We start from the raw sequence: 17,500 nt of genomic DNA, 5'->3' as shown, positions 1-17,500 counted from the left end.
AACAAGCCTCGTTTTTCATTCCACCAAGATGCAAAACGTCAATCTTCACACTTCAAGTATGAATATTAAAAACAAACATTTCACAAAGCTGAACTGTTAATATACAGGTGTAAATATTGTCTACACGCACACAGTGCATCATATAGTCCTTTAATTTCTGATACAGACCTTATATAGTTCAGTTGTCTATCAACACAATGATAGTCAAAGGTTCGTTAGCTGCTCGTAGATGATCCGTTATACTGGAGGTTAACACAGGCTCAAACTCAATATCCTTCAACTTATATTAGCATACATTACGCGCAATCAAGCAGACTTTGGTTGAAAGCGGAAAGTCTCTTATAGCTCAAATGATTTATTCTACTGCTACTTAAGCATTTAAAATACTTCTCAGGTATTTACATACAGTAAAGAAGCATCCGAGTTAAAATACCTGTCAAACTAAAGGTCATTTCAGTAGTAAAAACATAAAAACAGCACCGTTACACTGTAAACCTCTTGTTAATGACAAAATGATCAATATTTCATAATTACGCTTTCCTGTCATGACGTAATATGACATATGTACATTTAATTACAGAATAAATATTGTCAAACATAAATAACGTACAAACGCATGATTATGAGAGGTAGGGTTATGCCATTTTAATTCGATCTACTTTAATCTTCCCTTCTAATAAAACTGTGTGAAGCTCGTCTGAACAAAGTACTAAATCTAGCCCATTTAATGTGAATTTTGTGACATTATATCTGAATAAGGATGGGTTTAGAGTCTCCTAACTTGTCAATTAGTTATTCAACTAAACCAGCTTAACCCAACTGGTTTTATCTAATTATTGCTTCACATTGTTCTGTTTTCAATCAGATTAGTAACCGTTTAAAAAGCAAAAGCACATGCTTGATCAGTTTGCTCTTAGCACCGTAAGTCAGCATACTATTAAATATTATTAAAAACTATCATATATTAACCAGGACAATCTTTTACATTTTCAGACATTTTACATTAAAGACAGTCGTCAAGATGAAGAGATTTCAGTAGTGCTCGTCTGCAGTGTTTTCTGGATTGTCATAACCATGTTAAATGTAAAACGTTCAAATATACAAAACATTCAATTATTTATATTTTCATATCAAGCTGATTGCTGTCGTCAGGCTCTTTTACGCTTAAACGACTCGTTAACAGTGTGTTTTACATGCAGTAGTTCATATCCATCTGGACAAACAGCAGATATACTGAATTATACAATATTTTGAAATTGTTCATAAATCCCTTTACGTCAAAACGCTGCCCAAATAAAGGATTTGAACGTTCGCTATGACTAAAAATAAAGATACACCCTCTTACATTGTTGTTGCAACCAAAAAATCACAATTTCATTTGGTTCAATGGTATCTTGACTGACCAGATCAATCATGTTTTTCCATAAAAAAAAAAAATCCGTTCTGCATCCTGGTTCTTGGAGAGACTCACTTATTTTGGTTCTTGTTACTTTCGGGACGTCAAAAAGGTTTCTGAAGGCTTACCGTAGCTGCCAGACGCTAAAGAGAGACGCAAAGTGAGATTTTCTGATGCGTTCTGTTCACTGGAACACGAAGGACAAAGTCACATTGACATTTCTCTCAGTGGATTTCGACAGAAAGTCCCGTATGAGGATGAGGAAGACATTTCCCACAGAAACCACCACAGCGCCCGTAGATTCTGCTGCCGTCCTGCGCAAGACGCGGAAAAGAAACAATAAAATAAAGATTATTAAATCACTGCATACAGCTGCTACAACAATAATAATAAATATAGCCGCAAGCAACCATTAAGGGGCCAAGCACAACAAAGGCATGATGAGTTTTGCAAGCATGGCTGGAAGAACTGCAAAAATTAGTAGTTAAAGACATTTTCAGATTATTTTAGTCAAAATGGCTGGAAAATCACAAATGCAATCACTTGTAATATGATTAAATTGCTTATCACTTTTGACCAATAGATGGCGCTGTTGCCAAACTGATTTTGTGAATTATCTTGGCATCATGCCATCAAATTTGCTCATGCATTATTTGAGAATAGTTAACAAGCTTTTAATAAGTTTTTGCTGTCATGGTCTTTAGATAATCTGAGTCGAATTTGGTTAAAAGCACAGTCTTTCAGCAGCATACAGCATTTTACGACAAATTCAAAATGGCCAATATGGGAAAATTGGGTATTACTTGACTTGGTTTGCTGCACTGAATCAAAAATTAAAAAAACTGGGAAATTTCCGATTCTGATTTCTGGGAAAACTGTTCAGAAGTTATAAAAAAACAGTTTGCCCAGAAATTATACAACTTTTTTATTTATTTTTATTATTTATTTTTTGATTCAGTGCAGCATTGAGCCATACCATTTTAGCCCATATTGGCATTTTTTTTTCCCATATTGGCGTAACCCTATGAAAAATAATATTTTTAAAAATATTTTTCATATTTTTCATATCTCCTGACCAGTAGGTGGCGCTGAGCTGAAACTCTGCATGTTGCCTCAGGTCATGCTTGTGATGACATGTACCAATATTCGTCTCAATACGCTAAAGCGTTGCAGAGATACAGTCTTACGTCCATTTTGACGTGCTTTTCGTTTAATTTGTTGGCGCGTTATTCGAGAACGGTTTTGTTTATCAGAACGATTTTAATAATTTTTTGCCAGCATGGTCTGAAGATGATCTGAATGGCTGAAAAATGTATGTCATGAGCCGAGGAATCAGTGGAAAACATTATTTTGTTTCTAGCCCTTACGGCTCAAATGTTATTATCATAAACACAAGTGCAAAATCAGACAGAAGGTGGCGCTAGAAGGATTGAGTCAGAGACTCCAAATTTGCGGTGGTAAATGTTCAGTCTGTCCTCTATCAGTGTGCCAAATCTAATACATTTCCCACCAGCGGTTCTGTTGGCTGCCATAGACTCAATAGCGGAAGAAGAAGAAGACTATAATAATAGTACTGTGTATAATAACGTCAGGCGGTTCCTCACCTCTGAGCGGTGAACTTTGAGCGTGACGTAGTTGCCTTGAGAAACCCATTTAGTGGATTCTGTGACCTTCAGTCCCGTTCCACTGAGATTTATACTAAACTGACCCTAACCAATCAGAGAAGAAGAGACCATTAAAACAAACATTCACAGACCATTTCACTTCCGTTACATGATGTACACTACTGTTCAATTTAAAAATGAATTAATTAACCCACTGGAAAACAAAAAAGCCAAAACCAGCCTAAGCTGATTGGCTGGTTTTAGCTGGTCTCTCACAGGCTGGTTTTAGAGGGGTTTTGGACACTTTTTTAGCTGATCAAGTTGGGAGACCAGCTTAAACCTGATTAAACCAGTTTGGCCAGCTTAAAGCAACTACTTTTAGATTAAAACAGCATATACGACCTGGTTTTAGCTATTTTCTTTCAGCAGGGTAATTAATGCTTTCCAGTTTAGGCTGGTTGACTGGTTTAAGATGGCCAAGTGGCTTAAACCCCTCTAAAACCAACTGGAAGATCAGCTAAGACCAACCAGCTTTTCTTTTAGGAGGGGTTATTTATCAAGGACGCATTAAATTGATCAAAAATGGCATTAAAGACATTTATAATGTTAAAAGATTCTATTTCCAATAAATACTGTTCTTTTGAACTTTCTATTCATCAGAGAATCCTGAATAATAAAATGTATCAGTTTCCACTAAAATCTGAAGCAGATAAAAATGTTAATAACTGTTTTAAACATTGATAATAACATAAAAATGTTCCTAAGCATCAGATCATCATATTAGAGTGATTTCTGAAGGATCATGTGACACTGAAGACTGGAGTAATGATGCTGAACATTCAGATTTGATCACAGGAATAAATTACACTTTACTATTTATTGCTGATTTACATTATAATAATATCTCACAATTGGTACTGTATTTTTGATCAAGTAAATGCAGCAGAAGAGACTTTTAAACATTAGTGTGATCCACTTCCAGACATTAGCACAGACATTGACATTGATTCACTGCTCAGCCAGTGAAACTGTGTGTTCTGACTGATTTGTCTCTGTATAATGCTGTACCTGAGGACATTTAGCGGCGCTGTAACAGTCTCCTGCGGACGCGAACGGGACCGAGCGACCAAACAGAGTCTGACTGAACTTCACATCAGTCGCTGAAACACAAGAAACACAATCAGACATTAAACACAATCAGTTTACTGAAGTGCATTTGCTAACACTTTACAACAAAGTTTCATTTGTTAACAATGACCAAAAACTCCCACAGCATTTATTAATCTGAATGTTCATTTCCACGTGTATTAGTCAATATTAGTTAATAACGTTCATAAACAAGTCTATTTATATCAACTAACATTAACACAGATTAATAATGCTGTAAATATATATTGCTAAAGCATCAGATAAACGTTAACAAATCAGACCTTATTGTAAAGTGTTACAGTTTACAGTCAAACCAAACTTTATTCAGACACCTTCAACATCTCTCACATTATCAGTTTATTCGCTATAGTTTATAAAATGGTGATAAAATATGACAGAACTCAGTTGATATTTGACTGGTTTTGTCCATCCTTCTGTTAGACTGTCTCACACATGAATTATGTTGAATATCTGTCAGCTGTTAAATTTAACTACACAATTAGATAATACCAGTTTAGCTCAACCAGTGACCAAGCAATGCTTCATTGTGTTCAGTCTGTGTGTAAAAAGAGCATTAGCAATTAAAGACAACACACTTCAGCAAAACATGATCAGCTCAAAGTGTCTGGATCATTTATGGTTGCAAATTTGTATAAACTTTACTGGTAGTCACTATATGAAGAATTATTGGGTATAATATGTCACAGTTTATTTTATTCTGCTCTCTTCACTTACAGAAATGAACTATAGTGTCCTGCACACACTAGTGAAACAATATCAAAAATGATATCAGATGTCTGAATAATCGTTGATTTGACTGTATATTACTTTATTTTATATTTATTTATGTATACACACATTATTTTTCATATTATCTGAATACATTGGTTTGCCTGTACGTGTGCCTGAGGTAAAGGTCTGCAAACGTGGAGGACTCACTGATGATGCGCATGGTGGGAAGATCGAGCCTGACGCGCTGGAAGACGGTGTATCCGGCCGAGGCGTAATCGTTCCTGCACTCGCAGTCCTGTCGACGGCTGCCGTTATACGGGCACTCAAACGGGTTCTGGAGCCTGGGAAGAAACGGGAATAAATGTGTGTGAGAGTTTCCTACTTATGAATCAAAACGTTTGGAACAATTAAGATGTTTAAATGTGGTTTAAAGAGTCTCTTCTGCTCACCAAGGCTGCAGTTATTTGATCAGAAATAATGTAAAAATTGTGAAATATTATTATAATGTAAATAACTGTTTTCTATGTGAATATATAGTAAAGTGTAATTTATTCCTGTGATTAAAGCTGAATTTTCAGCATCATTACTCCAGTCTTCAGTGTCACATGATCCTTCAGAAATCACTCTAATATGAGGATCTGATGCTCGGTTAATATATTTATGAAAAAAAAGGAAAAAGATCTGAAATTTTCTTCTAGAATTATCATTTTTATCAAGCTCGTACATTTAAGTTCAGTAACTTCACTTAAATGACAATTAATAGGTAATTTTCATTGAATGTAAAAAAAATGTACGAGCTTGATAAAAATGATCATTCTAAAAGAAAATTTCAGATGGCACTTAGAGGCTTTTGCATCTGAACTCTTCATATATATATATATATATATATATATATATATATTATTTGTAATATTTTTATAATTCTTTATTTTATTTTATTTTAATTATAATTGCAAAAATAATGTATTCATCTATTAACTAGTTTGTTATAAATATACATCATATGCCCTGTGTGAGTCAGTACTGTAGTGTGTTTAGTGCTCAGTGTTTCTCAGGTGTGTGTGAGTCAGTACTGTAGTGTGTTTAGTGCTCAGTGTTTCTCAGGTGTGTTTACCTGTACCCGTACACCTCTGAGTAGTTGTCGGTCTGTCCGCTGCGCAGCGTCACGTACTCCTTCGGGAAAGCACTGTGCATCTCGGCACAGTAAACACGCAGGATCCTGGAGCGAACAGTGATGTGATGTTCTCCGTCTCTCCTGACGCCTCCCTTCACCTGGAGCTGCCGGCAGCTGGAGAGGAGTTCACCTGAGCACACACACACACACACACACACACACACACACACACACACAGGTGAGCCTCCGAGAGTGTGTAGCTGCAGCGCTAGACTTACTAACTCACACACTCTCTCTCTCACACACTCATAGTCGGTCTGCCTGCAGATGGCACTGGACTTACTTATACACACAGTCTCTCTCTCTCTCTCTCTCTCTCTCTCACACACACACACACACACACACACACACACACACACACTCACAGTCGGTCTGCCTGCAGGTGGCGCTAGACTTACTTACACACACAAACACACACACACACACACACTCTCACACACACTCACAGTCCGTCTGCCTGCAGGTGGCGCTAGACTTACTCACACACTCTCTCTCTCTCAAACACACACACACACACACACACACACACACACTCACAGTCGGTCTGCCTGCAGGTGGCGCTAGACTTACCCACACACTCTCTCTCTCTCACACACACACACACACACACACACACACACACACACACACACACACTCACAGTCGGTCTGCCTGCAGGTGGCGCTAGACTTACTTACACACACACACACACACACACACACTCTCACACACACTCACAGTCCGTCTGCCTGCAGGTGGCGCTAGACTTACTCACACACTCTCTCTCTCTCAAACACACACACACACACACACACACACACACAGTCGGTCTGCCTGCAGGTGGCGCTAGACTTACTCACACACTCTCTCTCTCACACACACACACACACACACTCACAGTCGGTCTGCCTGCAGGTGGCGCTAGACTTACCCACACACTCTCTCTCTCTCACACACACACACACACACACACACACACACACACACACACACACACACACACACTCACAGTCGGTCTGCCTGCAGGTGGCGCTGGACTCGGGCCGGCTGGATGATGAGCAGGTCTCAGCGCCGACACACTCCACCGTCCTCCGCATTACTCCAGCGCCACACGTCTGAGAGCACTGAGACACAACACAACACACGTCAGGCCCATAGCACACAGAGAGACAGCTTATGTGTTGCATTACAATATTGAGTTACTCCCAAACTCAATTAACTCATATTAACTGCGTTACTTAGTAACTTTTTATGGAAAGTAATGGTTACAATATTGTGTTACATAGTAACTTTTTATGGAAAGTAATGGTTACAATATTCCGTTACTTAGTAACTTTTTATGGAAAGTAATGCATTACAATACTTTTCCGTTACTTTTTCTCACCTGGGCTTGTTTGTTTGTTAATAGTGCTGGGCAAAGATTAATCGCATCCAAAATAAACGTTTGTGTTTAAATAATATATGTTTGTGTACTGTGTATAATTATTTTGTATATATAAATACACACACATGCATGTTTATATTTAAGAAATATTTGCATGCATATACTTTATATATATTTATATATCATTTATATTATATATAAATATAAATATTTTATTTATAAATAACACGTTTTATTAAATGTATACCTGCATGTGTGTGTATTTATATGTACAAAATAATTATACACAGTACACACACATATATTATTTAAACACAAACTTTTATTTTGGATGTGATTAATCTCTGCCCAGCACTATTTTTTAACTATCTTTAACAAAAAAAAGTTCTATTTTTGGCAAATGTTAAGGCCCTTTCACACCAACAGTGAAATGAATAAGCCTCAGACTGAAGGAAATGCATATTTACTCCTGTACAGTAGATGCATATTTAAACCTGTCAGCTGCTGTTATTCTGGATTAAAGAACAATAGGATACAGTAGAAGTGTAACGATCACCAGCTGGAGCTGCCCTTATGAGCCACCAGAGGGCAGTCCACATCAGACTATCATATTCACTCACTAACTACATTTCCCATAACTCACTGCCCGGACTCATCATCACTTATCACTGATCACATTCACCTGTACCTCATTCACTGATTGCATTCACCTGTCTCATCCTGTTAGTCTGTCTATATATACCTTGTTCATTCATTCACTCACCGCGAAGTCTTGTTAAGTGTTACACTGCATTTCTGAGCGTTTCCCTGGTTTTCTTGTTTCTTGGTTTTTGATATCTTGCCCTGTTCCCTGGATTACTCTCTTGCCTCTGGTCCCTGGATTACTCTCTTGCCTCTGGTCCCTGCCTGTTTTGTTTGTTTTGTTTGTTTCTTTGTTTTGACTACCTGCCTGTGTATGACCCTAGCCTGTACTTTGGATTACGCCTCTGGATTGCCCCAGCCAATAAAGCTGCATTTGGATCTCCTACTTTGTGTCTCTGAGCAGTTCGTGACAGAAGACTTCGCCACACTTCAGATCCGGCAGCTATGACCTCCTGTAATACAGCAGTACGGATCTCACCTGATCTTCCCAGTATGAGCCGGGAGTTCGCTGGACAGATCGCGGCCTTAGCCCTGGATAGCCTCGATCTGTTCCAGTACACCTGGGGGTTTTTTCCTCTCGCTGCCTCTTGCTCTCTGGGTGACGAGGCTATTAAGTTATGTTACCGGCTGGGGGCTAAGGAGGTCGACCCGAGGGAGCTCCCCGATCTCTCTGGTCTGGATTGGAGAGAGGCACTCTCCAGATGTCTGGAGAGCTTCCTTCCGTGGCACCCCAATCCAGCCGAGCCCGCACTTCACGCCAGTCCAGCTAAGCCTGCACTTCACGCCAGCCCAGAGCCCTCTTCACCGCTGGTCCCGTTCAGCACAGAGCCCTCTTCACCGCTGGTCCCGTCCAGCACAGAGCCCTCTTCACCGCTGGTCCCGTCCAGCACAGAGCCCTCTTCACCGCTGGTCCCGTCCAGCACAGAGCCCTCTTCACCGCTGGTCCCGTCCAGCACAGAGCCCTCTTCACCGCTGCTTCCGTCCAGCACAGAGCCCTCTTCACCGCTGGTCCCGTCCAGCACAGAGCCCTCTTCACCGCTGGTTCCGTCCAGCACAGAGCCTTCACTGCTGGTCCCGTCCAGCACAGAGCCTTCACTGCTGGTCCCGCCCAGCTCAGAGCCCTCTTCGCCGCTGGTCCCGCCCAGCTCAGAGCCCTCTTCGCCGCTGGTCCCGTCCAGCTCAGAGCCCTCTTCGCCGCTGGTTCTGTCCAGCTCAAAGCCTTCTTCATCGCTGGTCCTAACCAGCTCAGAGTCCTCTTCGCCGCTGGTCCTACCCAGCTCAAAGCCCTCGCCGCCGCTGGTCCCGTCAAGCTCAGAGTGCGCTTCTGCTGATCCAGAGACTGTTCATGTCGCTTCTGCTGATCCAGAGACTGTTCACGTTGCTTCTGCTGATCCAGAGACTGTTCACGTTGCTTCTGCTGATCCAGAGACTGTTCACGTCGCTTCTGCTGATCCTGAGACTGTTCACGTCGCTTCTGCTGATCCAGAGACTGTTCACGTCGCTTCTGCTGATCCAGAGACTGTTCACGTCACTTCTGCCGATCCAGAGAGTGAGCTTCACGTCACTTCTGCTGATCCAGAGACTGTTCACGTCACTTTTGCCGATCCAGAGACTGAGCTTCACGTCACTTTTGCCGATCCAGAGACTGAGCTTCACGTCACTTCTGCCGATCCAGAGACTGAGCTTCACGTCACTTCTGCCGATCCAGAGACTGAGCTTCACGTCACTTCTGCCGATCCAGAGACTGAGCTTCACGTCACTTCTGCCGATCCAGAGACTGAGCTTCACGTCACTTCTGCCGATCCAGAAACTGAGCTTCACGTCACTTCTGCCGATCCAGAAACTGAGCTTCACGTCACTTCTGCCGATCCAGAGACTGAGCTTCACGTCACTTCTGCCGATCCAGAGACTGAGCTTCACGTCACGTCCGCCCGTCAAGTGTCTCGTCCCGCCGAGACTGAATCTGTTCCTGAGCCTGAAACTGATCCGGATACTGAGCTTGAATCTGTTCCTCTTCCTCTTTCTGCGCCTGTGTCTCCAGACATGATGACCTCCGCCACCGAACCAGTATCTCGGGACAAGATGGCCGACTCCACGCCTGTGTCTTCGGACAAGATGGCCGACTCCACGCCTGTGTCTTCGGACAAGATGGCCGACTCCACGCCTGTGTCTTCGGACAAGATGGCCGACTCCACGCCTGTGTCCTCGGACAAGATGGCCGACTCCACGCCTGTGTCTTCGGACAAGATGGCCGACTCCACGCCTGTGTCCTCGGACAAGATGGCCGACTCCACGCCTGTGTCTTCGGACAAGATGGCCGACTCCACGCCTGTGTCTTCGGACAAGATGGCCGACTCCACGCCTGTGTCTTCGGACAAGATGGCCGACTCCACGCCTGTGTCTTCGGACAAGATGGCCGACTCCACGCCTGTGTCTTCGGACAAGATGGCCACCGCCGAGCCAGTGTTTCAGGACAAGATGGTCTCCGCTGAGCCGGTGTCTGTTCCTGTACCTGAGCCGGTGTCTGTTCCTGTACCTGAGCCGGTGTCTGTTCCTGTCCTTGAGCCGGTGTTTGTTCCTGTGTCTGTTCCTGTACCTGAGCCGGTGTCTGTTCCTGTCCTTGAGCCGGTGTCTGTTCCTGTCCCTGTGTCTGTTCCTGTTCCTGAGCCGGTGTCTGTTCCTGTGCCCTGGCCGCCTGAAGGGTCGTCTCCTCCCTGGTCGCCTGAAGGGTCGTCTCCTCCCTGGTCGCCTGAAGGGTCGTCCCCTCCCTGGCCGCCTGCACAGCCTGCTCCGCCCTGGCCGCCTGCACAGCCTGCTCCGCCCTGGCCGCCTGCACAGCCTGCTCCGCCCTGGACGCCTGCACAGCCTGCTCCGCCCTGGTCGCCTGCACAGCCTGCTCCGCCCTGGCCTTCCGCCCTGCCGGAGTCTTCAGGTCCCCTTCCGCTGCACGGGCCTGGCCCTCCGTCCCGCCCCCGGGTCCGCCTCCGCTCCACCTCCCTCCTGGACACTTTTAGGAGCGTCTGGAATCCGCTCCTTAAAGGGGGGGCTATGTAACGATCACCAGCTGGAGCTGCCCTTATGAGCCACCAGAGGGCAGTCCACATCAGACTATCATATTCACTCACTAACTACATTTCCCATAACTCACTGCCCGGACTCATCATCACTTATCACTGATCACATTCACCTGTACCTCATTCACTGATTGCATTCACCTGTCTCATCCTGTTAGTCTGTCTATATATACCTTGTTCATTCATTCACTCACCGCGAAGTCTTGTTAAGTGTTACACTGCATTTCTGAGCGTTTCCCTGGTTTTCTTGTTTCTTGGTTTTTGATATCTTGCCCTGTTCCCTGGATTACTCTCTTGCCTCTGGTCCCTGGATTACTCTCTTGCCTCTGGTCCCTGCCTGTTTTGTTTGTTTTGTTTGTTTCTTTGTTTTGACTACCTGCCTGTGTATGACCCTAGCCTGTACTTTGGATTACGCCTCTGGATTGCCCCAGCCAATAAAGCTGCATTTGGATCTCCTACTTTGTGTCTCTGAGCAGTTCGTGACAAGAAGGAAGTTCAACACTCTTATTTCTAAATCTAATCTAATTTTTGCATATTAGTATGGTAAAATTAGATTGAAGGTCAGCAGCAAAGATATTGGTTAATAAAGTGAGATTAAATACATAAAGTATATTTGTGTAATTTAATATAGTTAATTATAAAACTTTTGCATACAATTCTGAAATTTCATTTTACTGTTTTTATTCATTTTGAGGAATATTGAATAAATGATACAGAGTAAATGCATGTTCACATTTAGTCTAGAACTACAATAATCATCATGTTCACACACACACCTCCTCACTGTATTACTCTCAACATGGGGACAGGAGAGCTGTCAGTCAATACATGTGAAAAAGTAACTAGCATTTCTTATTTGAAAAAGTAACTTAGATATTTTGTTGTAAATTGAAAAAGTAATGCGTTACTTTACTAGTTACATGGAAAAGTAATCTGATTACTTAACTCAAGTTACTTGTAATGAGTTACCCATCACGGGCCCTCACCTGACTCCAGGGGCCGGCGCTCCAGGCTCCAGCTGATGGACAGGCTGGGAGTCGACAGGGTCTGCTGTCAGTCGGCCGGCGCTCGCTACACTGAGAGAACGACTGCAGGTCAGAGGTCAGCCGGAGGTCAGAGGTCACGGCAGAGCAACGAACCGCCCGGCGCTGGAGTCCAGAGCCGCAGCTCACCGAACACTGAACACACATCAACCACACTCCTCATCATACAGGAACACTGGGAGACCATTATAATATGTTTGTGTATGAATTTGGTAACACTTTACTTTATTTTACAGTGTCCTTGTTACATATATTGTATTTACCATAGTAAAAACAGTAAATTATGCAAAATTACATGCAACCAACCCTCAACCAAATCCAAATCCTACCCTAACCCTAGAGTAAGTACATGTAGTTGATTAATATTACTCAGTACTTAAATATATAATTACACTGTAACAATGACACCTGAAAATAAAGCGTAACCCTTTACAGTAGTTAACATTAGTTAATGTATTAACTTACATGAACAAATTATTAATCATTATACTAATGATTTATTAATCTTTGTTAATATTAGTTAATAAAAATGCAGCTGTTCATTGTTAGTTCATGTTAGTTCACAGTGCATTAACTAATGCTAACAAATACAACCTTTGATTTTAATAACTTAGTAAATGTTTAAATTAATATTAACTAAGATTAATTAATGCTGTAGACGTGCAGTTCATTCTTAGTTCATGTTAACTATGTTAACTAATGAACCTTATTGTAAAGTGTTACCATGAATTTTTATAATTATTTGTATTACTATTATTTTATTTTATAATGAACTGATTAAATATTATTATTTAGCTAACTTTATTAACTAATTATTAACTAATTAACCAATTAAGTGAAGGGATCTAATTATTTTAATATTTATTTATGATTTAAATTTTATGTGACTTTGACGAAGCAAATGAAGGAATTCCATTACTTTTGTATTAAATTATTTATTATTTGTTGTGCGTTTTGTGTGAAATTGAGTTATTTTAACATTTATTTATTTTTATTTTATTTTTTATATGAATTGGAGCAGAAAGTGAGGGAATTGAATTAATCATTTATTTATTTTATTATGCATTTAAAACAATTAAGTGGAATTTGAAAAACAAGTGAAGCTATTTATTTATTGGAGGCACATGTAAAGAAATGTCATTATCTGTTATTCATTTATTATTTCATTTTATATATATTTTTTATTTGTTTCTATTTATAATTTTTGTTATTTTTTAAGATTTCTTTATTATTTGGATTTTTTATACGAATTTGAGAAACAAGTGAAGCAATGTCATTATTTTAATAAATATTAATGTATTATTTATATTTTATGTGAAATGGCACAACAAATAAATTAATTCATTTATGTATGTATTTAAAAATATATATTTTTATATTAATTTGAACAGCAAGTGAAGAAATGTATTTATTCTAATATTTATTTATTTATTTTGATTTTTGAGTGTGAATTGGAGTAGCAAGTGAAGCAATTTCATTATTTTAATATTTATGTTTTTTTTTTTTTGTGAAGGAGGAGTTTCAGTTATTTATTTATTTATTTTACTTATTTTGGGGGAATTTATTTAATGTGAAACTCCAGACTGTCATCATACATCAATATTTGTACTGAGCAGGAGCTCAGGCTGATGCTGTGATTGACACACACACACACACACACACACACACACACACACACACACACACACACACACACACACACACACACACACACACCTGACTCCAGGCTGCAGTGACCCACACGTGCTGACAGGTGGCGCTGTGGCACGGCTCGTGTGTGTGAGGTTTGGCTGAGGCGTCACACACACGTTCAGGAACCACGTTCATCCCTCCGTCCAGACAAAACACTGACCTGGACCTCACGCCTCGTCCACAGGTGGCGTTACACTGGACACACACACACACACACACACACACAAACAAAGAAACATCTTTCATCAAACTGTAATAACTTTCTCTGCATGAAATATATTTCTGCTGTAATCTATGCTGTGTGTGGTTGGGGAAGCATATTATTATTATATTATTTTATCTGTCAGTTAAACAGATAGTCCCGCCCTCAACTCCTGTGATTGGCTAAGAAGTCAGAACACTAAACTGAATAATTCCCATATAAATCTGCTGGTATTTACGGAAGGATGAAGTGTTGAGATCCTCCAGAAGAGGGCGCTGTTGCACCATCTCAGCTCTCTCTCACACACACACACACACACACACACACACACACACACACACACACACACACACACACACACACACACACGAGAGGCATGTTTGAGGTCATAGGTCAGAGAGACACAAATCAAAGCAGATTAGATGTCAGACGACAGCTCCTCCATAACAATAACCAGCAGAACATCAATCCGCTGTGTTTTATATGTGAGACTGTCTGAAGTCTGAGCTGTTGTTCTGGAGATGATCTTATCACACACACCCTCAGCTGAGGGACACGGATCACATCTCCTGTTTTAGGACCAGCAAGATCAAGCACAAAGCTCCTAAAAACAGGCTTCGTTTCCTTTATGCAAATTTTTACAATATTTTGGGTTGAAATGGGACTTTTATTCTTGATTTTCTTCCTCTTTCTCTACACTGAAAAGAATGTGGAAACAATTTTCACACTCCACACACAGTGTTTTAAATCAAAAATGTTTTACAAAATCATCTTATGTGCAGTAAAAGTCCTATGAATCCATTTACCATATATATATATGTATGTATTTTATATAATTTTAAAAAAAAAAAATGTAAAAAAAAAAAAAAAAAAAATTACATAAAAAAAATAAAAATAAAATAAAATAAAATAAAATAAAATAAAATAAAATAAAATTAATAAATAAAAATATAAAATAAAATATTTCAGCTGGTGAGGCTGGGAAATCTCCTTAACCAGGTCCAGATACAGAGTATCAGCTCGAGTGTAATGTGTGTGTGACCCGTGACGTTTCTGCATGTGTTACTCACGTCCCGCCACCCGTGAGCCGTCCAGCTGTGTGTGTGACACCCGGTGAGGAAGCAGGAGCGGATCGACACGGGACGCACACGCTCGTCACACAGGTCATCCCTGACGCGACCTCTGACCTTTAACCTGCAGAAGACCTCGCGGGACTGAACGCCAGCGCCGCAGCTCACCGAGCACTGCACACACACACACATACACACACGAGCGCATGATCACGGGACGTCTGTGTTACAGCACTGGTGTTGTGTGTGTTACGTGTTCTTCCTCTGATTTCTGAGAGGTCATGATTGCTTCCAGACCGCGGGGGAATGACGGGGTTAAACTGGTGTAGAGATGGACGACCCATGTGACCTAACGCCTCAGCCAATCAGAACACTGGGTGGATTTACTACATCTGGGGTGCGTTTCCCTAAAGCATCGTTGGCCAACTGTGATCGTAATTTCCACTGAACTCTATTGTTAATGACAGAACTGGCGACCAGAGCTGGCTTTGGGGAACTGGACTCTTTCTTTGATTAATCAGATTAGAATACTCACATATTGTTTCTAGTATTTTACTTTTGGGGAAAACATTTTGTTTATAAAATATATAAATAAAATATATTTATTGGCAAAATATGTGTTTTTAGAAGGGAAAAATACGGAAGAGAATTAGGACCAAGCAATAATAATAATAATAATAATAATAAAAAAAACACATCTTGAGATTGAAGTCGTTAAATTTTGAGAAAAAAGTCAAAATACAATGTTGAGAATAAACTAATTATACTTTGAGAATAAACTCGTTGTGTTTTGAGAAAAGAGTTTATTAAAAAATTTCGATAAAAAAGTCAAAATACAATGTTGAGAATAAACTCATTACATTTCGAGAATGAAGTCGTGTTTCGAGAAAAAACTCGTTAAATTTCGAGAAAAAAAAAGTCGAAAATAAAACGTTGAGAATAAACCAGTTATACTTTGAGAAAAGAGTTTATTAAAAATTTAGAGAAAAAAAGTTTAAAGTGTGTTTCCAGAAAGAGCGTGTTAAATGTTGATAATAAAGGCATTGGATCAGTGTTCACTGCTGACTGAGAGAGGACAGGACCGAGTCGGATCACTCAGACTTTCTAGAACCAGATCTGAAAACGGTTAATTTATGAACTTCTGATCTGATATACAGCACTATTGCAGCGCTCATGATCTACATTCATCACTGGTCCTCCAGGAACACATGCATGAAGTCGAACGTCACTCGCTCCTCACTCGGGTGTCGACGGATGACTGAAACGCAGACGTTAGATAACGAATGTAGCCTATATAAATGATCTCAGATTGATCTCAAAATGTAACGACTTTATCCTCGAAATGTAATGAGTTTATTCTCAACATTGTATTCGACTTTTTTTCTTGAAATTTAACGAGCTTTTTCTCGAAGCAGAGCGACTTTATTCTTAAATTTAACGAATTTATTCTCAACATTGTATTCGACTTTTTTTCTTGAAATTTAACAAGCTTTTTCTCGAAGCAAAATGACTTTATTCTTAAATTTAACAAATTTATTCTCAACATTGTATTCGACTTTTTTCTTGAAATTTAACGAGCTTTTTCTCGAAGCAAAACGACTTTATTCTTAAATTTAACGAATTTATTTTCAACACTGTATTCGACTTTTTTCTTGAAATTTAACAAGCTTTTTCTCGAGGCAAAATGACTTTATTCTTAAATTTAACGAATTTATTCTCAACATTGTATTTCGACTTTTTAAACTCGCATTATAATGACTTAAAACATTTTTTATTATTGCTTGGCCCTGATCCACTTCCGTAGGAAAAATCCTTAGTCTTTGTTTAAAACTAAATTTTATGGGAGTACTATGTGTTCATTTACAATTTGTTTCTGACAGACAGGAAATGAGGTCACGCACCGCTCTCCACTGATTGGCTCTCCAGCCGGGGCAGGGTCCCGCCCTGCAGGCCTTCTGTGTTCTGGGCCGGTTCTGATGAGCGCAGGCCTCGTCCTCCATCTGGGTCTGATTCTGGTCCACACACACGATCTGTCGCTCTTTCATTCCCTTCCCACAGGACACCGAACACTAGAGAGAGAGAGAGAGAGAGAGCATCACATCAACACTCCAACTACAGCGTGCAACAACTCATACTTCATGTCTTTCTTTCCAAGCGATGGGAACCACAAGCCACCGTGTTCTGCAAGCGCTGGGATTAAAGTCAGACCCGAGAAAACCATCAACAATCATCTGGAACCAATAACACAGAGGAACAGAGGAGAGACGTCCACATCCGGACATGAGGCAGAGGCGCTACAAGACTCACGAGGGGACCGGTACATCTGTGAAACTACATGCATTTAAACAAAAATGAAGTT

At 40.6% G+C, this 17,500-nt stretch overlaps 1 protein-coding gene across 1 annotated transcript in view; it reads right to left on the bottom strand.

Moving 5' to 3' along the window:
* The window catches only part of LOC307151687 (A disintegrin and metalloproteinase with thrombospondin motifs 20-like), a gene marked incomplete at its 5' end in the record, with an annotated part of 83,400 nt that overhangs the window by 168 nt on the left and 65,732 nt on the right, over window positions 1–17,500 (bottom strand). The window contains 10 exons of the mRNA XM_079859802.1: window positions 1–1,710; window positions 3,001–3,105; window positions 4,069–4,160; window positions 5,089–5,222; window positions 5,996–6,185; window positions 7,044–7,158; window positions 12,121–12,312; window positions 13,894–14,064; window positions 15,142–15,315; window positions 17,043–17,210. The exon at window positions 1–1,710 is cut by the window's left edge and continues 168 nt beyond it. Of these exons, the coding sequence (XP_079715928.1) occupies window positions 1,621–1,710; window positions 3,001–3,105; window positions 4,069–4,160; window positions 5,089–5,222; window positions 5,996–6,185; window positions 7,044–7,158; window positions 12,121–12,312; window positions 13,894–14,064; window positions 15,142–15,315; window positions 17,043–17,210 (1,431 nt within the window). The 3' untranslated portion in view covers window positions 1–1,620. The remainder of the gene's footprint in view (window positions 1,711–3,000; window positions 3,106–4,068; window positions 4,161–5,088; window positions 5,223–5,995; window positions 6,186–7,043; window positions 7,159–12,120; window positions 12,313–13,893; window positions 14,065–15,141; window positions 15,316–17,042; window positions 17,211–17,500) is intronic.

Source organism: Squalius cephalus (genome assembly GCF_949319135.1).
Source record: "Squalius cephalus genome assembly, chromosome: 23".
Lineage (NCBI taxonomy): Eukaryota > Metazoa > Chordata > Actinopteri > Cypriniformes > Leuciscidae > Squalius > Squalius cephalus.
Note: the sequence above shows the minus strand (reverse complement) of the source record. Positions and strands in the feature narration are given on the sequence as shown.